This window comes from Salvelinus alpinus, chromosome 1 (assembly GCF_045679555.1).
Source record: "Salvelinus alpinus chromosome 1, SLU_Salpinus.1, whole genome shotgun sequence".
In the NCBI taxonomy this organism is placed as follows: domain Eukaryota; kingdom Metazoa; phylum Chordata; class Actinopteri; order Salmoniformes; family Salmonidae; genus Salvelinus; species Salvelinus alpinus.
The window spans coordinates 112,243,307-112,264,802 of NC_092086.1; the positions used below are offsets into that span (position 1 = coordinate 112,243,307).

General features: G+C 44.9%; 1 protein-coding gene and 1 non-coding gene across 4 annotated transcripts in view; both read left to right on the top strand.

Annotated features, from left to right (window-relative positions):
• Positions 1-21,496, top strand: part of LOC139539061 (AF4/FMR2 family member 1-like) — a 66,681-nt gene that overhangs the window by 20,496 nt on the left and 24,689 nt on the right. For 2 of the 3 annotated variants that reach the window (XM_071341775.1, XM_071341765.1), the window contains exons 4-7: positions 15,692-15,751; positions 18,619-18,705; positions 19,028-19,064; positions 20,379-20,433. In XM_071341775.1, coding sequence (XP_071197876.1) covers positions 15,692-15,751; positions 18,619-18,705; positions 19,028-19,064; positions 20,379-20,433 — 239 coding nt within the window. The remainder of the gene's footprint in view (positions 1-15,691; positions 15,752-18,618; positions 18,706-19,027; positions 19,065-20,378; positions 20,434-21,496) is intronic. The other variant, XM_071341785.1, reaches the window with a different exon arrangement.
• On the top strand, positions 13,715-13,787 carry trnaa-cgc (transfer RNA alanine (anticodon CGC)). The gene has a single exon. It is a non-coding gene; the product is annotated as a tRNA-Ala (tRNA).

Here is a 21,496-nt window from a genome sequence, read left to right on the forward strand (position 1 = left end):
AAACATCTCTAGGATGATCAATGGAAACAGGATGCGCTCAATGTTCGAGTCTCATGGTCTGAATACTTATGTAAATAAGGTATTTCTGTTTTTATTTTTAATACATTTGCTTAAATTTCTAAACTGTTTTCTCTTTGTCATTATGGGGTATTGTGTGTAGGTTGACAAGGATTGTTATTTGAATACATTTTAGAATAAGGCTGTCATTTTTACATAATGTGGAAAAAGTCAAGGAGTCTGAATACTTCACGAATACACTGTATATAGCACAATCGAATGGTTTTGACCGTTTGGAAGTTTTTATGGAGTGATCCTCTCTCTTCTCGCTTCGTCCATGCAGTGTGCGCCTCGCAAAAGAGATTCCTCGTTACACAGGGTTTAGTTGATCATTTCAGATCTAAAAATGACCATATGCACTGATTTTGTTTTAAAGAAATGCTTTCAAAGCTATTGCTGATGGTGAAATGAAACAATCAACATAAAATGTTTTGTCAGCGCCGTTCAGTAGGTATAAGCAGATGAGTTGTCTCTGGGAGCTTTTATCCAGTAAAACAGAATTTTCAACAGAGGATAGATGGCAGTAACCAAGGAAATGACATGGGTTGTCACTCAATGAAGAAGACCCATCAATTGTCACAAAAGATGATGTATTTTTGGAGGGTAGAAAGAATGTAATATAATCAATAGATTTTGTAACGTTTGAATCCGTTTTCGGAGCTATGCAGGCTAGATTTGGACCGATTTCACTTGTATCTTATGCATCGGCCCCCGATTTTTCAAATGTTTATCTGTGAATTGTTACTACCCTACTTGAGTAAACTTGACTAATCGGGTACTGTATGGTTTTTGTAGGCCTAACAAATTCACTTTGCAATGAATTCATTCCCCCCACTAATCACCTCACAGCCCTCATCATACTTGCAGATCAGATTTATGTCTCTGAAAGCCTCAAATCCGACGAGAGAATTCTCCCTCAGGTCGTTTTCACAGTTTTTTTTTTTTCTGGATCAAAATGGGGCTTAGGTGGTGGGCATGACGAGGGTATGACCAATAGCGTGGTCTCCGATCTAATATTTTAGTGCCCCTCTCGGTAGCAGATTACATTTTAACTGTTTTTAAAGTGGTTCTTCACATTTTGCCATGGGGCGGAGAGAAATCTTTACTGTTTTAAACCTAGTTTCCTGCTATTTTACACATTTTGCGATGCTTTATGCCGTATTCTTATTCTGAGTGACATTATAACAAAACCAATCATACCGTGACATTTTTATTTTTTATGTTGCCTGTCCAAGACTTTTCTATGCATAAACCCTGGAAGAGCAGAGCTTGTTGACGATACTGTTTTGAGCCAAGATTATTCTCCAACTTTCTCTCCACCCAGAGAGGACATCTTCTGAGAGCAGAGCAGCACACGTCATAGTATTATTTATGCAGCCTTTCCAAGGCTGTCCACAATCCAGATATATTAAACGTCTCTCTTATGTGGAATGTGGCCAATCCCCTCCCTCCCCACAGGCCAGGCTGCACCTGCAGCAGCTCTGCTCATTGTCGGGGGACCCCTTTCTCGCCCTGTCCTGGCCCCTGCCTCGCCTGGCACTGGTACACGTGGACACTAACCCAGCAGTGCTGATTTGGCAGGCTGCCGTTTCCACCCATTGTGGGCTCTAATCCAGCAGAGGATTGCTGTTGTAGTGACTCATAACCCCCGACCCTTCAACTCACCCCCCCTCACTCTACAAACTGAACACGAATAGAGCTGACGGGTCAGATAACTCCCCTAGTCATTGTCAGAGGGGCACATCTGTTCTAGATTATATATTTCTATCTGAACATTCCACAATGTTGTGTCCTACTGAACACATGCAGCCCTGATGGTCCATTTGATTTTAAATCCATAGTGAATGTCCTGGAGAGTGGGTGATGTAGAGGTGTTTTGTGTCTGGGGTTCCATTTGGTTATCGAGCTTGAAGCTGCCTGCTCTCTCTCCCTCCCCGGCTACTTGAAGCATTGTGCTCTACTCTGCTATCTAAGCCCTGCCTCAGTCATACAGTAGTGTAATGCTTCTGCGATTTAACAATGGAATTTAGCACAATAATCTCTCTCTGGTTGTTTGCCTGGGCAACTCAGACTCTGAGACACCCGGGAACTTTAGAGTGGGACTGAAGGTACTGAGAGAAACTGTTTGGTTCAAAAAAGTTTCCACGTAGACCTACGAACTAAAACCTAAAGAAATGCCTGCTTGTGAATGAGCTTCAATACGCTCAGCAAATGTTTGCTGTTTTAAATAAAGTACTGATTACAAAAGTGAAGCCGAGACTAAACATAGTAGTCTGTTGGATCTGTAGCACACATGTTGGCCATAATGATGTATGCTTAGTAGTGGGGACAGTCAGGAAAGTCTTCTTGGGTCAGTGACGAGGCTGAAGTAAAGGCGCTCCGAGAAATGGGTGTGTGTCTGTGGCTTTGCATTTCAGCAAAACGCCCACACGCACACACTCATCAGGCCTGGCAGTCTGGTGCTTGTTAACACGCAGTGAGACAATCACAGTCAGTAGTAATACATGGTTGTTGAGGAGGCTTCTCTGTAGCCACTGGCCAAACTCAAGGTAGGCCAAACGGATTCCTAGATTTTATCACACAGTTGTACGTTTCTGAGGCTGTATTTACACATCAGCCGAATTCTGATGTTTTTCTACTATTTGGTCTTTTAACCAATCAGATCTTTTGGCCATAATTGGGCTGCCTAAGTCTCTCACTTAGAACTGCAATGCTCAAAGTAGCTAGACTATACTACCTGTCTGGTACACATAAGGAATGGAGTGAGGTGGTGTTGCTATGGTGATTTGTTTATGTTGTGATCCAGACCTGGTTCCTGTTTGGAAACAGTCCATGCCATTGTACCCCATCCTAGATCCCCAGCGTTGGTTAGTCGTGTGTGTGTGTTGGAATGTGGTTGAGCAGTAGTCTGGTGGCTGGCTCTACAGTAGTATGGGGTTTGGAAAGAAGGGTGTGTCGTGTTAGCAGTAAATATAATTAATCTTGGCTACCGAGTTGTTTTTTTAAGACTAATCTTGACATTTCGAGGCATACTCTGTAGGACTGCCAGGGACCTCGTGATACCATATCACGATACTTAGGCGCTGATACAATGTGTGTTACGTTTCTATATGTATTGTAATTCACCGTTCCAAACATTGCTCACCATATGTCTGCTGCAGAGGGATAGAGACATGAGACATGAGACAACTACTTTTGATCAGTCATGGAAATACTAGCACAGACATTTTGTTTTGCTCCCTATTTTAAAAACAAGATGGAGAAGAAGCTATGAAGGAAAAATACTGGGATTTCGGTTCAGATGCAGCCAACTATTGCAAAAATGATATTGCGATATTGTCATAACGACCCCCCCCCCCCCTTCAAGAGGCTGAAGAAATTCGGCTTGACCCCTAAGACCCTCACAAACTTCTACAGATGCACCAATGAGAGCATTCTGCACTGCCTGCCCTCCAGGAGATCTACAGCACCCGGTGTCACAAGAAGGCCAAGAAGATCAAGGACCTCAGCCACCCGAGCCTCCACACGGCCTGTTCACCCTGCTACCATCTAGAAGGCAGAGACAGTACAGGTGCATCAAAGCTGGGAACAAGAGACTGATAAACAGCTTCTATCTCCAGGCCATCAGGCTGTTTGTCATCATTAGCCGGCCTCTGCCCGGTACCCTGCCCAGAACCTTAGACACTGTCCCTTTAGAGACTGCTGCCCTATATACATAGTCATTGAACGCTGGTCACTTGAATAATGTTTTACACTTGGAAGTTTTACCCACTTCCATATGTACATTGTAGACAGTTTTTCCATACATTATCTATACTGAAGAACAAACTTCAATGATTTTACTGAGTTACAATTCATAAAAGGAAATTAGTCAATTGAAATAACTTTTTATTAGGCCCTAATTTATAGATTAGCAAACCTAATTTACTAGCTAGTTAGCTAGAAAGCTAAGTGGTTAGCTTATTCCAGATTGGACGGAGTCTGAGGACAAAGTGAGGGAAATTGTCTCGGAGAAACTGAAGATAGACCACAGGAAGATCTGAGTTGGAGTGCGTCCACAGGACTGGAAAACCCACCACCGGCCCAGGTGACAGGCCCAGGGCGATAGTCGTCAAGTTCCTGAAGTTCAAGGACAAGGTAGCGGTTCTGGAAAGAGCCAAGAACTTGAAAGGAGCGTACATCTTCCTCAACGAGGATTATCCTGAAGCTGTGAGCCAGAAGAGAAAATAACTATCCCAGCCATGAAAGCTGCCAGAGCGCGTAGGGACATTGCTTACATCTGATATGACCGGCTCATTGTCCACCCTCCCTCCCAGGAGCCTGAAAGGAATGAGAGAACGAAGCCTATGGGTTCGTAGCTTCAACGCCGCAGCACACACACACTTACACACACACACACCAAATGATTAATGGACTAAATGTATATTTTGCTTTGTTTGCTATCTTGAAGAAGCTACCCAGGAAAGGGCTGAAAATAGCCCATATTAATATGTAACCTTAGAAATAAGGTTCATGAAATCAATAACTTGCTAACATCAGATAGCATTCATATATTATCCATGTTTGAGACTCGCTTAGATAATTCCTTTGATACAGCAGTAGTAACAGGAATGCTTATGGGGAGGTATTGCTATAAATATATATATATATATATATATATATTCAGAGCCATATCCCAGTAATGCTTAGAGAAAATCTCATGTAAAGTGTTATTGAAGTGTTGTGGTTGCAGGTTCACCTGCCTCATCTAAAGCCTATTATTTTGTGGTGTTGCTATAGGCCACCAAGTGCTAACAGTCAGTATCTAAATAATGTGTGTGAAATGCTAGATGGTGTGTGTGACGTAAACACAGAGGTGTACTTTCTTGGGGACCTGAATATTGACTGTCTTTCATCAAGCTGTCTGCTCAAGAGGAAGCTTCACTAACCAGAGCCTGTAATCTGGTTCGGGTTATTAATCAACCTACCAGGGTGTTTACAAACACTACAGGAACAAGATCATCCACATGTATCGATCACATGTTTACTAATACTGTAGAACTCTGTTCTAAAGCTGTATACACACACATTGGATGTAGTGATGACAATATAGTGACTATATCAAGGAGAACCAAGGTTCCTAAAGCTGGACCTAAAATAGTGTATTAGAGATCATACAAAAGTTTTTGCTGTGACTAATATGTGAATGATGTAAAAAAAAAAAAAAATGTGTTGGTCTGATGTGATTTAATAAGGAACATCCAGACGCTACACCTTTAATGAATTTATGAAATTGCTTCTTCCAATTATTGATAAACGTGCAACTGTTAAACTAGCTTTTAAAACTGGCTCCATGGATTGATGAGGAATTGAACAACGGTATGGTTGAAAGGGGGGGGGGGGGTCAAAAGGAGTGGCTAAGTCTGGCTGACTTACTGGAAATTGTGACTAAACTTAACAAAAATACTAAACTTTTATGAAGCCAATATCAATGATATGGAAAATAGCTTTGGCATACTTTAAATTACATTATGGGTAGAAGGACACATTGAACTCCATTGAATCAGATGGCTTCCTTTTGCTTTCACTGAATCAGATGGCTTATTCATCACAAAACTATGTAATGTTGGCTATTATTTTAATGATTACCTCATTGGCAAAGTGGGCGAACTTAAGCAGGAAATGCCAACAACGAATAGTGAGCCATCGTATTCATGCATAAAAAAAATGAATAATGTAAGAAAAGCATTGTAAGTTATAACGTTAGTGTGGGACAGGTGGAAAAATGATTGCTCAATACTGGCACAACTCCTGGCATTGACAACTAACACGGAACTCAAACCGGCTGCGCACATGCGCCATCGTGCATCAATGTCCCCCCACACCAAACGCGATCATGACACGCAGGTTAAAATATCAAAACAAACTCTCAATCAATTACATTAATTTGGGGAGAGGTCGAAAAGCATTAAATATTTATGGCAATTTAGCTAGCTTGCACTTGCTAGCTAATTTGTCCTATTTAGCTAGCTTGCTGTTGCTAGCTAATTTGTCCTGGGATATAAACATTGAGTTGTTGTTACCTGAAATGCACAAGGTCCTCTACTCTGACAATTAATCCACACATAAAACGGTCAACCGAATCGTTTCTAGTCATCTCTCCTTCCAGGCCTTTTCTTCTCTTGACTTTATATTGCGATTGGCAACTTTCATAAATTAGGTGCATTACCGCCACTGACCTCGTTCGTCTTTCAGTCACCCACGTGGGTATAACCAATGAGGAGATGGCACGTGGGTTCCTGCATCTATAAACCAATGAGGAGATGGCACGTGGGTTCCTGCATCTATAAACCAATGAGGAGATAGGAGAGGCAGGACTTGCAGCGTGATCTGCGTCACAAATAGAACTGACTTCTATTTTAGCCCTTGACAACGCAGATGCTCATTGGCGCGTGCGAGCAATGTGTGTGCAATAATTGAATAATATATAGATTTCTAAATGTATTTTGTAACGCTCGCGCATGCGGCGTGAGCGGTGTTGTCAGGGTATTAGATGGAAAGCTACTGAGGATGGTAGCTGACTCTATAGCCACTCCTATCTGTCATATCTTTCATCTGAGCCTAGAGAAAAGTCTTTGTCCTCAGGCCTGGAGGGAAGCCAAAGTCATTCCGCTACCCAAGAGTGGTAAAGTGGCCTTTACGTGCTCTAACAGCAGACCTATAAGCTTGCTGCCAACTCTTAGCAAACAGTTGGTATTTTTTGGGGGACCAAATTCAATGCTATTGCTCAGTAAACAAATGAACAGACTTTCAGCATGCTTGTAGAAAAGGCAATCAACATGTTCTGACTGCACTGATACACATGACTGATTGGTTGCAAAATATTGACGATAAGAAGATTGTGGGAGCTGTACTGTTAGATTTCAGTGCAGCCTTTGAAATTATTGACCATAACCTGTTGAACTTGTTTTATGGCTTTTCAACCTTTGCTATATCGTGGCTTCAGAGCTATGTACCTAATAGACCTCAGAAGGTTTTCTTAAATGGAATGTCAAACATGTAGGCCCTCTAGTTTTCTACCGATGACACGCCACTGGCATTAAAGCCTGTGTGTCTATATATTTGAGATTCTACAAAGTAGCCACCCTTGCATTGATGACAGCGTTGCACACGCTTGGAATTTTCTCAACCAGTTTCATGAGGTAGTCACCTGGAATGCACTTCAATTAACAGGTGTGCCTTGTTAAAAGTGAATTTGTGGAATTTCTTAATGCCAATCAGTTGTTGTGATGAGGTAGGGGTGGTATACAGAAGATAGCTCTATTTGGTAAAATACCATGTCCATATTATGGCAAGAACAGTTCAAATAAGCAAAGAGAAACAACAGTCCATTACTTTAAGACATGAAGATCAGTCAATCTGGAAAAGTTCAAGAACTTTGAAAGTTTGTTCAAGTGCAGTTACAAAAACCATCAAGCGCCATAATGAAACTGGCTCTCATGAGGACTGCCACAGGAAAGGAAGACCGAGTTACCTCTGCTGCAGAGGATAAGTTCATTAGCGTTAATTGCACCTCAGATTGCAGCCCAAATATATGAGTTCAAGTAACAGACACATCTCAACATCAACTGTTCAGAGGAGACTGCATGAATCAGGCCTTCATGGTCAAATTGCTGCAAAGAAACCACAACTAAAGGACGCCAATAAGAAGAGACTTGCTTGGGCCAAGACACACGAGCAATGGACATTAGACATGAGTGGAAATCTGAGCTTTTTGGTTCCAACCGCTTGTCTTTGTGAGACGCAGAGTGGGTGAACGGATTATCTCCACATGTGTGGTTTCCATCGTGAAGCATGGAGGAGGAGGTGTGATGGTGCTTTGCTGGTGACACTCTGATTTATTTAGAATTCAAGGTACACGCTGCCACAGCGTTCTGCAGCGACACGCCATCCCATCTGGTTTGCGCTTAGTGGGACTATCATTTGTTTTTCAAAAGGACAATGACCCAGCACACCTCCAGGCTGTGTACGGGCTGTTTGACCAAGAAGGAGAGTGATGAGTGCTGCATCAGATGACCTGGCCTCCACAATCACCCAACCTCAACCCAATTGAGATGGTTTGGGATGAGTTGGACCGCAGAGTGAAGGAAAAGCAGCCAACAAGTGCTCAGCGTATGTGGGAACTCCTTCAAACTGTTGAAAAAGCATTCCTCATGAAGCTGGTTGAGAGAATGCCAAGAGTGCTGTCATCAAGGCAAAGGGTGGCTTCTTAAGAATTCAAAATACATTTTTGGGTTACTACATGATTCCATATGTGTTATTTCATGGTTTTGATGTCTTCACTATTATTCTACAATAGTAAAAATAAAAACCCTTGAATGAGTAGGTATCCAAACTTTTGACTGGTAATGTACATGTTAGCAACCACAGCTAATTAAGTCACCGAAGCCCATAACGAGGAGTTGCAGTCAGTTTTGGAATGGGTGGGCAGTATTAAGCTGGTCCTGAACATCTCTAAAACAACTTAAAGCATTGTATTTGGTACAAATAGTTCCCTAAGCGCTAGACCTCAGCTGAATCTGGTAATGAATGGTGTGGCTGTTGAACAAGTTGAAGAAACTAAATTGCTTGGTGTAACCTTGGCCTGTAAACTGTCATGGTTAGAACATATAGATTCAGTGGTTGTAAAGATAGGGAAAGGTCAGTCCGTAGTAGATGTTCTGCTTTTTTGACACACCACACTACACAAAGCAAGTGCTGCAGTCTCTAGTTTTATCTTGATTATTGTCCAGTCATGTAGTCAAGTGCTGCTAAAAAATACATAGTTGAGCTTTAGCTGGCCCATTGTAATCAGAGTGCTGATTCTAAATACTATGCATGCCAGTCTCTCTTGGCTAAGAGTTGCGTAGCGACTGACTGCATCACTTCTTCTTTTTATGAGAAAGTGTTGATAACACACAGCTCTGACACGCGCACTTACCTCACCAGACATGCCACCAAGGGTCTCTTCACAGTCCCCAAATCCAGGACAAATTCAAGAAGGCGTTCAGTATTATATAGAGACCTTATTGCATGCAACTCTGTTCCATCTCATATTGTTCAAATAAAAAGCAAACCTGGTAAAAAAAAAACAGATAAATCAACACCTCAGGACACAAGGCCTCTCCCTTATTTCAACTCGATAGTTTGTGTGTGTGTATTGATATTAGAGGTCGACCGATTATGTTTTTTTTTTTTTTACGCCGATACCGATTTTATTGGAGGACCAAAAAAAAGACGATACCGATTAATCGGCCGATATATATATTTTTTTTATATCTATATATATTTGTAATAATGACAATTACAACAATACTTAATATAATACATCAATAAAATCAATTTAGTCTCAAATACATAATGAAACATGTTCAATTTGGTTTAAATAATGCAAAAACACAGTGTTAGAGAAGAAAGTAAAAGTTCAATATGTGGATTTTTTTTTCTCATTTTGTCTGTCATAGTTGAAGTGTACCTATGATGAAAATTACAGGCCTCTCTCATCTTTTTAAGTGGGAGAACTTGCACAATTGGTGGCTGACTAAATACTTTTTTGCCCCACTAGATACTTTTGTACCTGTTTCCTCCAGCATCTTCACAAGGTCCTTTGCTGTTGTTCTGCGATTGATTTGCGCTTTTTGTACCAAAGTACGTTTATCTCTAGGAGACAGAACGCGCCTTCCTGAGCAGTATGACGGCTGCGTGGTCCCATGGTGTTTATACTTGCGTACTATTTTTTGTACAGATGAACGTGGTACCTTCAGGCGTTTAGAAATTGCTCCCAAGGATGAACCAGACTTGTGGACGTCTCCAATTTATTTTCTGAGTTCTTGGCTGATTTTCTTTTGATTTTCCCATCAAGCAAAGAGGCACTGAGTTTGAAGGTAGGCCTTGAAATATATCCACAGGTACACCTCCAATTGACTCAGGCTAATTGACATAATTTATCAGAAGCTTCTAAAGCTATGAAATCATTTTCTGGAGTTTTCCAAGCTGTTTAAAGGCACAGTCAACTGTATGTCAACTTCTGACCCACTGGAATTGTGATACAGTGAAATAATCTGTTTGTAAACAATTGTTGGAAAAATTACTTGTGTCATGCACAATGTAGATGTCCTATCCGACTTGCCAAAACTATAGTTTGTTAACAAGAAATTTGTGGAGTGGTTGAAAAATTTGTTTTAATGACTCCAACCTAAGTGTATTTAAACTTCCGACTTCAACTGTATATATTTATATTCCGGACTTGCATTGCTCTTTTTCATACTGCTCATTTTGTCTTAATTATTTTATAAACTTGTGGATGTGTGTGTTGTTAGATATTGCTGCTGTGTTGTAGCTAGAAACATAAGCATTTCACTGCACCTGCGATAACATCCACAATCTGTGACATATAAACTTTGATTTACATGTTAGGTTGGGATGCCCTCCTCTCTTCGCCCAGCCCCAGGTGGTGTAGTTCTGTCTGAGCAGTAGTAACCAGCGAGCCCCCACACACACACACACACTCCTCTTCTAAAGACTAAATCCTGGAACCCTTGATGTGTGTCTATCTACATTTAATGACCTAGTCAGCACTGGTTGGCTAAGTATTAAGTGGCTCTCCGGTCCAGGCTGTGTTTGTGCTGTGGTGTGGCATTGTTCACTCCTACAGAGAGAAAAGCCCTCCTCCACCCCTCCACGCTTAGTGCTGTTTGTGTGGTAGCCAGCCAGGCAGCTATTGACCTCAGCTGCCACTGAGAGCTTGCCAGCAGCAGTTCTCCACTCAGCCCTCCCTTCAGCAGTACAATACATTTGCTTTGTCATCACCACCTTACGTAACTATTGCTGTGAGCTGAGTGAGGACCATTTTAGTCCCCTGAAACATGGAAACCTGGGGGGTGGGGGTGGGGGGAACACAGCGAAAAGACTTGTCACACAACACCACGTTTTTTGTGCTGAAGCTTTTTGTTGTTGAGAAGAATTACCGTATCGGGAACATTATCCCTTCCACAGTTTTTATAAACAAATATTTCACTTCAAGATGGTATGTTGGAGTACAGTAGTTGTTAGGCACTAACCTCTAACCACTGTTATGGTGCAGCAGTAGTCTGAGGAGAGAAGTCTGATTTGTATTGCCTGTGGTTTGACATCTCTACTGTTTTGTGGTGTTTGGCCATAAAATGGCACCCTATCCCCTACAAAGTGCACTACTTTTGATTAGAAACCATAGGGCCCTGGTCAAAAATAGTGCACTGTTTGGGGGCATAGCCTAGGAGTCGGTGGGTAAGCGTCTGAGTGCTGTTATGTTGATGAGTCAGTCTGTCTGACAGACTAAACAAATAAAACACCTACACAGTTGAATTAAAACTATGGATGGGTGCTTGAACTATGCAAGCAACTTCATCTTAACCACATTACACTCTAGAGTAATGCAACAATTAACAATCATGTGCAGACAAAGGGTTTCTTTTTCTCGTCTGTAGGCTACACTCCTTTCATTTTAGCTTCAAGACAAAAGCGCAGAGCTTTTTTTGTTTGTTGCTATCAGCATGTCTTCAAGTAACATTAGCCTATTAAAAAATACATTCATATGAGAGGGTTAATCGTTAAAAGTACAGTATACTTACTGTACAACATTACAGCAAACCAGACTGCATTTTTATCAATATCATGCAAATCATTACATGTGGTAAAAGCTAATTGTGATGGAAAACGGGGGTTTAAGTGAATTCACTGAGGATTTGCATCAGGCTGTTTTTATATGGAAGCTATACCCACCACCAGAAAGGACTTGTCAACGTTCTTCCGTCTGATCAACTGTAGCCTACTGATGACAACCACAGGTAGCCTACTGATGACAACCACAGGTAGCCTACTGATGACAACCACAGGTAGCCTACTGATGACAACCACAGGTAGCCTACTGATGACAACCACAGGTAGCCTACTGATGACAACCACAGGTAGCCTACTGATGACAACCACAGGTAGCCTACTGATGACAACCACAGGTAGCCTACTGATGACAACCACAGGTAGCCTACTGATGACAACCACAGGTAGCCTACTGATGACAACCACAGGTAGCCTACTGATGACAACCACAGGTAGCCTACTGATGACAACCACAGGTAGCCTACTGATGACAACCACAGGTAGCCTACTGATGACAACCACAGGTAGCCTACTGATGACAACCACAGGTAGCCTACTGATGACAACCACAGGTAGCCTACTGATGACAACCACAGGTAGCCTACTGATGACAACCACAGGTAGCCTACTGATGACAACCACAGGTAGCCTACTGATGACAACCACAGGTAGCCTACTGATGACAACCACAGGTAGCCTACTGATGACAACCACAGGTAGCCTACTGATGACAACCACAGGTAGCCTACTGATGACAACCACAGGTAGCCTACTGATGACAACCACAGGTAGCCTATTTTACATTTACATTTTCAGTTTTTACAAAAACATTGCTCTGCTATTACCATTTATACTGTAGGAGTGTTGGGCTGAACAAGATTTTGTTTTACACGGTCCTGCTTTGAGGGAGGCAACTGTCGGGCACGACCTCCGGAGGTAACGTTAGCGAACAAGACGGGAGAATTTCCCGTCCAATGCGCTAACCACTAGGCTACCCTGCCGCCCCATTGAAAACACATTGTCCTCTATCTTTACTACAAAACATAACGTGCAATTTTCACATGTTGGTTGTGCTGGAGATAAATATGAAGTAGATTATTTTATATTTAAAGATAATTTTGCCGTTTTTAAACCTAATTTCCTGCAATTCTGTGCATTTTGTCATGGTTAGTGCTGTGTTCTTTTGCTCGAACAAAATAATATAATCAATACTCTCTAAATTCTTGGTTTTTGGAATTTTTAAATTCTCCCTGACTGTCTAGCTCAGTGTTTCCAAGCTATGGGTCACGAGACACTCTGAATTAAAATAAAATTGTGCTTGGTTCATGGAACTGACGTAACCTCAGTAGCTGCTAGGACAGTGGGTGTGTTCCTGACACATCTATCTCCCCCGACAACTATGGAACTCCAAACATGCTTAGTGCCTTCGGAAAATATATATTTTTTTTGCTCAGCAATCAACACAAAATACCACAATGACAAAGCAAAAACATGTTTTTTGATTTACCCAAGTATTCAAATCCTTTGCTATGACCAAGAACCCAATGCTCACTCTGACAGAGCTCCAGAGTTCCTCTGTGGAGATGGGAGAATCTTCCAGAAGGACAACCATCTCTGCAGCACTACACCAAGCAGGCCTTTATGGTAGATTGGCCAGATGGAAGCCACATGACAGCCCGCTTGGAGTTTGTCAAAAAGCACCTTAAGATTCTCAGACCATGAGAAACAAGATTCTCTGGTCTGATGAAACCAAGATTGAACTCTTTGGCCTAAATGCCAAGTGTCACATCTGGAGGAAACCTGGCACCATCCCTACGGTGATGCATGGTGGTGGCAGCATCACGCTGTGGGGATGTTTTTCAGCCGCAGGGACTGGGAGACTGCTCTGTTCATCTTTCCCTCGATCCTGACTAAAGTACAGCGAGATCCTTGATGAAAACCTGCTCAGGACCTCAGACTGGGGTGAAGGGTCACCTTCTAACAGGACAACGACCCTAAGTAGTCCCGTGTGGCTCAGTTGGTAGAGCATGGCGCTCGCAACGCCAGGGTTGTGGGTTCATTCCCCACGGGGGGACCAGGATGAATATGTATGAACTTTCCAATTTGTAAGTCGCTCTGGATAAGAGCGTCTGCTAAATGACGTAAATGTAATGTAAATGTAAGTATACAGCCAAGACAACGCAGGAGTGGCTCTGGGGCAAGTCTTTGAATGTCCTTGAGTGGCCAAGCAAGAGCTCAGACTTGAACCCGATCGAACATCTCTGGAGAGACCTGAAAATAGCTGTGCAGCAACGCTCCCCATCCAACCTGAGAGCTTGAGAGGATCTGCAGAGAAGAATGGGAGAAACCCCAAATACAGGTGTGCCAAGCTTGTAGCGTTATACCCAAGAAGACTCGACTGTAATTGCTGTCAAAAGTGCTTCAACAAAGTACTGAGTAAAGGGTCTGAATACTTTTGTAAATATGATATTTCCCGTTTTTTAATTTTTAATACATTTGCAAACATAAAAAAAAAAAAAAAGTTTTTTGGCTTGTCGTTGTGTGTAAATTGAGGGTGGGGCATTTAATCAATTTTAGAATAAGGCTGTAACAAAGCAAAATGTGGGTAAAGTCAAGGGGTCTCAATACTTTCTGAATGCACTGTATATGCCTTCTGTTTCCCTCTACATTGCCCACAAGCCTCATTAGAACAGAGCGGACGAGACCAGACACTAAGACTGGGGAGGAAAGAACCTCAATGATGAGCTGCTTTTCTACACAGAAATTAATTTAAAAAAATTATTGCCTGATCTTCTGAACTTCCCTTTCTGAATTATTTCAGTCACTTCAAACCATACTTCTTTCACAATAAAAGACTGTCAAAAGTACTGTGAGATTGACTGTCATAACCCCAATTAAAATAAAACAAACATTGGCATTAGATTACATCACTTTTCTACATGGTGTGGTCGCATATCTATATATATATATTTTGATCAAAATGGGGTCAAGGGTCAAATAAGTTTGGGTACCCCCTGGTTAACTTTTATATTGGTGATTTGTTAGTTCCCAAAGATGCTTATTTAATAATATACTGGTCCATGATCTTTTCTACATGTTAGATATCTACGTGTTTTTTAGCTGGTTGTGGTATAAGTTTACACTGAAAGCATATTTTAATCCCAATGTATAGTTAAAAAAATAGATTTTAACACTGTTTGGACTTAAACGACCCTGAAAAAAACGCTTAGGTGGCCCGCCCAAGGATTACAATGGCAGAAAAATCCCTGACATGGTGTAATTTAGGCCTACATCTTTTAAAAGTCTGTCTTTGGTACTCTATAGGCTAGGCTACTGAAACCAGTCAGTTGAAATGTTTCACTGAAAACTGCCTGGGCTCAGCTGACCAAGCTGAAGTGACAACCGAATACTGTTGTCAGAATGTGTCCCAGAATGTTAATCTGATCAAATCATTTGATGCGCGCTACATCGTTCCTGCCTTGTTTTTACATTCCTATCAATGAATAGCCTAAATCATGTAAGCCTTAGTTGACACGTCTGTGCACTCAAGACATTGCTGTTCTTATAAGAAACAACTTAAAACATTGCTGTAAACAATTATCCCAAATCTTGAACATTTATTTGTTTGTGTGACATACAATGACGAGAGAGGGAGAGAACTAAAAAAGGCAAGCTGTTAAATATGAAAGTCCACCCAAAAAGGCAAATTATTTGATTGTCCGAACTTGAACTGAAATCCTGTGACCATCTTTGAGCTCTGAGATTCCAATCATGGAGGACACACACACACCCTGTCCTGGCCTCAGTCTGACCTCTGAGAAGGGGCCTCTTCTCAAGCTCACTGGACTGTATCGTGTGTGTGTCAGGGGAAAGTCACATGATTGTAGTTGTTTCAGAGCATTTACCACCATGCCTGTGTTTTATGTATGTGTTTTGTTCAAGCTTTCCCTATTGGCTGGTTTCTGTGTCACTCAAACAGTGTTGTGCTGCCTTCCAGACTCCGTCAAATGAAGCTGACTGTGTGGAAGACATTCTGAGGGTAAGCACTTCTCAAATCTTTTACTAATGAATCGTACAGAGTGGAGAGGTGGAGGTGGCTCAGTTTGCTAGTGTGCATTATCATCATGGCTAAAGAGTGATTTAGCCACTGAGAACATGGCCACTTTCACATTCCTGTGTTAAATCCAACCCATGTTTAAAGAGCTAGCTAGCTAGCACTTATTCAGGACAGAACCCCACTTCATGTGCTGTATGAATGAGTCATATGGTTCCTGCTGGGTAGGGTAGTTAGTCCTCCTCCTCTCTGGGTCCTGCTGGGTAGGGTAGTTAGTCCTCCTCCTCTCTGGGTCCTGCTGGGTAGGGTAGTTAGTCCTCCTCCTCTCTGGGTCCTGCTGGGTAGGGTAGTTAGTCCTCCTCCTCTCTGGGTCCTGCTGGGTAGGGTAGTTAGTCCTCCTCCTCTCTGGGTCCTGCTGGGTAGGGTAGTTAGTCCTCCTCCTCTCTGGGTCCTGCTGGGTAGGGTAGTTAGTCCTCCTCCTCTCTGGGTCCTGCTGGGTAGGGTAGTTAGTCCTCCTCCTCTCTGGGTCCTGCTGGGTAGGGTAGTTAGTCCTCCTCCTCTCTGGGTCCTGCTGGGTAGGGTAGTTAGTCCTCCTCCTCTCTGGGTCCTGCTGGGTAGGGTAGTTAGTCCTCGTCCTGCTGGGTAGGGTAGTTAGTCCTCGTCCTGCTGGGTAGGGTAGTTAGTCCTCGTCCTGCTGGGTAGGGTAGTTAGTCCTCGTCCTGGTGGGTAGGGTAGTTAGTCCTCGTCCTGCTGGGTAGGGTAGTTAGTCCTCGTCCTGCTGGGTAGGGTAGTTAGTCCTCGTCCTGCTGGGTAAGGTAGTTAGTCCTCGTCCTGCTGGGTAGGGTAGTTAGTCCTCCTCCTCTCTGGGTCCTGCTGGGTAGGGTAGTTAGTCCTCGTCCTGCTGGGTAGGGTAGTTAGTCCTCGTCCTGCTGGGTAGGGTAGTTAGTCCTCGTCCTGCTGGGTAGGGTAGTTAGTCCTCGTCCTGCTGGGTAAGGTAGTTAGTCCTCGTCCTGCTGGGTAGGGTAGTTAGTCCTCGTCCTGCTGGGTAGGGTAGTTAGTCCTCGTCCTGCTGGGTAAGGTAGTTAGTCCTCCTCTCTGGGTCCTGCTGGGTAGGGTAGTTAGTCCTCCTCCTCTCTGGGTCCTGCTGGGTAGGGTAGTTAGTCCTCCTCCTCTCTGGGTCCTGCTGGGTAGGGTAGTTAGTCCTCCTCCTCTCTGGGTCCTGCTGGGTAGGGTAGTTAGTCCTCCTCCTCTCTGGGTCCTGCTGGGTAGGGTAGTTAGTCCTCCTCCTCTCTGGGTCCTGCTGGGTAGGGTAGTTAGTCCTCCTCCTCTCTGGGTCCTGCTGGGTAGGGTAGTTAGTCCTCGTCCTGCTGGGTAGGGTAGTTAGTCCTCCTCCTCTCTGGGTCCTGCTGGGTAGGGGGGTTAGTCCTCCTCCTCTCTGGGTCCTGCTGGGTAGGGTAGTTAGTCCTCCTCCTCTCTGGGTCCTGCTGGGTAGGGTAGTTAGTCCTCCTCCTGCTGGGTAGGGTAGTTAGTCCTCCTCCTGCTGGGTAGGGAAGTTAGTCCTCCTCCTCTCTGGGTCCTGCTGGGTAGGGTAGTTAGTCCTCCTCCTCTCTGGGTCCTGCTGGGTAGGGTAGTTAGTCCTCCTCCTCTCTGGGTCCTGCTGGGTAGGGTAGTTAGTCCTCCTCCTCTCTGGGTCCTGCTGGGTAGGGTAGTTAGTCCTCCTCCTCTCTGGGTCCTGCTGGGTAGGGTAGTTAGTCCTCCTCCTCTCTGGGTCCTGCTGGGTAGGGTAGTTAGTCCTCGTCCTGCTGGGTAGGGTAGTTAGTCCTCGTCCTGCTGGGTAGGGTAGTTAGTCCTCCTCCTCTCTGGGTCCTGCTGGGTAGGGTAGTTAGTCCTCCTCCTCTCTGGGTCCTGCTGGGTAGGGTAGTTAGTCCTCCTCCTCTCTGGGTCCTGCTGGGTAGGGTAGTTAGTCCTCGTCCTGCTGGGTAGGGTAGTTAGTCCTCGTCCTGCTGGGTAGGGTAGTTAGTCCTCGTCCTGCTGGGTAGGGTAGTTAGTCCTCGTCCTGCTGGGTAGGGTAGTTAGTCCTCGTCCTGCTGGGTAAGGTAGTTAGTCCTCGTCCTGCTGGGTAAGGTAGTTAGTCCTCGTCCTGCTGGGTAAGGTAGTTAGTCCTCGTCCTGCTGGGTAAGGTAGTTAGTCCTCCTCCTCTCTGGGTCCTGCTGGGTAGGGTAGTTAGTCCTCGTCCTGCTGGGTAGGGTAGTTAGTCCTCGTCCTGCTGGGTAGGGTAGTTAGTCCTCGTCCTGGTGGGTAGGGTAGTTAGTCCTCGTCCTGGTGGGTAGGGTAGTTAGTCCTCGTCCTGGTGGGTAGGGTAGTTAGTCCTCGTCCTGGTGGGTAGGGTAGTTAGTCCTCGTCCTGCTGGGTAGGGTAGTTAGTCCTCGTCCTGCTGGGTAAGGTAGTTAGTCCTCGTCCTGCTGGGTAAGGTAGTTAGTCCTCGTCCTGCTGGGTAGGGTAGTTAGTCCTCGTCCTGCTGGGTAAGGTAGTTAGTCCTCCTCCTCTCTGGGTCCTGCTGGGTAGGGTAGTTAGTCCTCCTCCTCTCTGGGTCCTGTTGGGTAGGGTAGTTAGTCCTCCTCCTCTCTGGGTCCTGCTGGGTAGGGTAGTTAGTCCTCCTCCTCTCTGGGTCCTGCTGGGTAGGGTAGTTAGTCCTCCTCCTCTCTGGGTCCTGCTGGGTAGGGTAGTTAGTCCTCGTCCTGCTGGGTAGGGTAGTTAGTCCTCCTCCTGCTGGGTAGGGTAGTTAGTCCTCCTCCTGCTGGGTAGGGTAGTTAGTCCTCCTCTCTGGGTTGACTCCTCTCTCCCTCCTTCAGGAAATGACCCACTCCTGGCCTCCTCTCCTGACTGCCATCCAGACACCCAGCACAGTTGAGCCCTCCAAGTTCTCCTTCCCAGCCAAGGTGAGCCTGAAGGCACTCTGCGTTGCCTGAGCTGCACAACCTACTGCAACTACACACTATTGTATTAGCTTTAGGTATTCAACCTCAAACACTTCAGGCCATTCTACTCTAAATAGCAACTTAGAATCCCCCCCAAAAATGTCCTTTTACGCATGTTCCACTTAGTCAGTCATTCACAGCACCTACACTACTACATACATTAATCATCAGTGTTGTAGTCTGTTGTCGTAGATTCTGAGGGGAAGCATAACGCCTCCCTTGTCGTGTGTGTGTGTGTGTGTGTGTCACTAAGGCTGGTTGCCTCTACTTTGTCCCCTCACAGGAAGCACAGCATGTCCCACCTGCATCTCCAGTACAAAGTAAGTCAATGTGGGGGATTGGGAGTCTATACTCACTGGATATACCATATTACAACACGTTAATGTGGGGGGGATTGGGTGTCTATACTCACTGGATATACCATATTACAACACGTTAATGTGGGGTGATTGGGAGTCTATACTCACTGGATATACCATATTACAACACGTTAATGTGGGGGATTGGGAGTCTATACTCACTGGATATACCATATTACAGCATGAAGTTAAACACTAGCTCAGCAATGTACTTCTCAAAGTAGAACAAGGCTTTTATTAGCTCATTGGCAGTTTGGCAGTTGATGGGGGGGGGGTCGCTCTTGTGCAGCCCTGTTTCCGTGGTTGTGCTCTAAATACCACCTGGGGGCCCTCTCTTGCTTTCTCTCTCTATCTACATTTGTTTCTCTGTGTGTGTCTTGCTCTCTCTCCTTCCTTCCCTTTCACTCCTCTCTCTCTCAATCCACCACAACGACACCTTGGTGTCAGATTGTATTATCCTCATGACAGAGGAGACTTTAAAACCCTCCCATGGCCTCTTAACATCAAAACTACTGGAGAATGGTCACTTCCTCCACTCCTGTCGCTCGCTCTGTTATGCTCTCTTTCGCTCGCCCTCTCTCTCTTTCGCTCGCCCTCTCTCTCTTTCGCTCGCCCTCTCTCTCTTTCGCTCGCCCTCTCTCTCTTTCGCTCGCCCTCTCTCTCTTTCGCTCGCCCTCTCTCTCTTTCGCTCGCCCTCTCTCTCTTTCGCTCGCCCTCTCTCTCTTTCGCTCGCCCCCTCTCTCTTTCGCTCGCCCTCCCTCTCTCTTTCGCTCGCCCGCCCTCTCTCTTTCGCTCGCCCGCCCTCTCTCTTTCGCTCGCCCGCCCTCTCTCTTTCGCTCGCCCGCCCTCTCTCTTTCGCTCGCCCGCCCTCTCTCTTTCGCTCGCCCGCCCTCTCTCTTTCGCTCGCTCGCCCCCTCTCTCTCGTTTGTCATCTCCGCCGGACGCCGTCACACCTCTTGTCATCTCCGCCGGACGCCGTCACACCTCTTGTCATCTCCGCCGGACGCCGTCACACCTCTTGTCCCCCACAGTTAGAAAGTTGTTGATCACAACCATGTTGTTCATCTCCCGTCTATTGAACTGGCTGGCCAATAAATAATCAACCCGCGAGCTTCTCTCAAATGAGCTCTGACCCTTTGATTTGACCTCGTATGCCTGAATCTCCTCCACTGAGCTCACTGATTTGGTGACGGGCCGTGATGCTGTTTATTGCTGAATCCTTTACTGTCTGCGTTTTTAGTAATGATGTTTGGTGTTCCCCTCTTCTCTTCCCAGAACACTATGGATCACCTCCACTAGCCCCGCCCTCCATCTGTCAACAGAGCTCATGGTGAGTATACCTTCCTCACCCTGTGTCAAGTCCCCAACGAGGGGCTACGATGTGCCCCAGGCCCTGGCCTTCCGTTCGGGTTGAAAACGTTGCGGTGACCCTATGTATAGGTAGCCCCCCCTGCTCTCAGATTAGAGGTTTCGCCGGCAGAATTACCACCCTGCTCTCAGATTAGAGGTTTCACCGGCAGGGACACATACCAGGAGCCTCTTCTAGTCACATGTGGGAGTGCCACATATTCCACTTCTCTCTTTACAGACTGAGGCCTGCAGAGGGCCAGCGTCCTCACACAGCCGTGTGTGTCACGGTTTCTTATCTAAACACCTTTCTATGTGTTGTAGTAGAACACAGCTGGGAAATTCCCACCCGGTCTCTTTAACGTCAGTGAGGACATGGTCAAAAAATTACATGGCCGCGAAATTACGTACCAAAACTATTTGAGGGGAGATGAAGTCCCCTTACAATATGACATACAAAAACGCCATGTCATGCATGCACCTCACCTGTGTGTGATGGGGACCTCCGAAACAAAGTGTCCCCCAAGTGACCTCCCCCCACAACACCTGAGCCACCTGAGCACAGGAAGGAGTTGAGGGCTCAGGCTAGTGGGCCCCCAAGCGTAAACGGATTCTGTTGGGGTTAGCACCCAGGGGACAGTCCTATTACAATAGACAGGTGGGCTGACAATCCTATTTATAGCTACAGTACAGGTTGGGTGGATGGTGCAAGAGCTCTACAGTATCCCCTTTCGCTCACCTACATCTTGTTTTGAAGGAATTGTATTCTCTTTATTCAACCCTTCATCCACACAATATTTAATGACCGTAAACTCGTCCGCTCGGCGGATATAACCACGGTTGACCACTGGTGATGAGTCAACACGCGCATCATTAACCTCCGCTCACTTTTAGGGGGACAAATATTTTTTGCTAGCTCATGGAATGTGTCCGTCTCTTGTTAAATTGCAGCTATGCCACCTAGCCTAGGCTATATTCATTTGTGTAGGTAGCCCTCAACACAGGGTTTATGGTGACGTTGCAGGGGAAAATCACCATCTTAACTA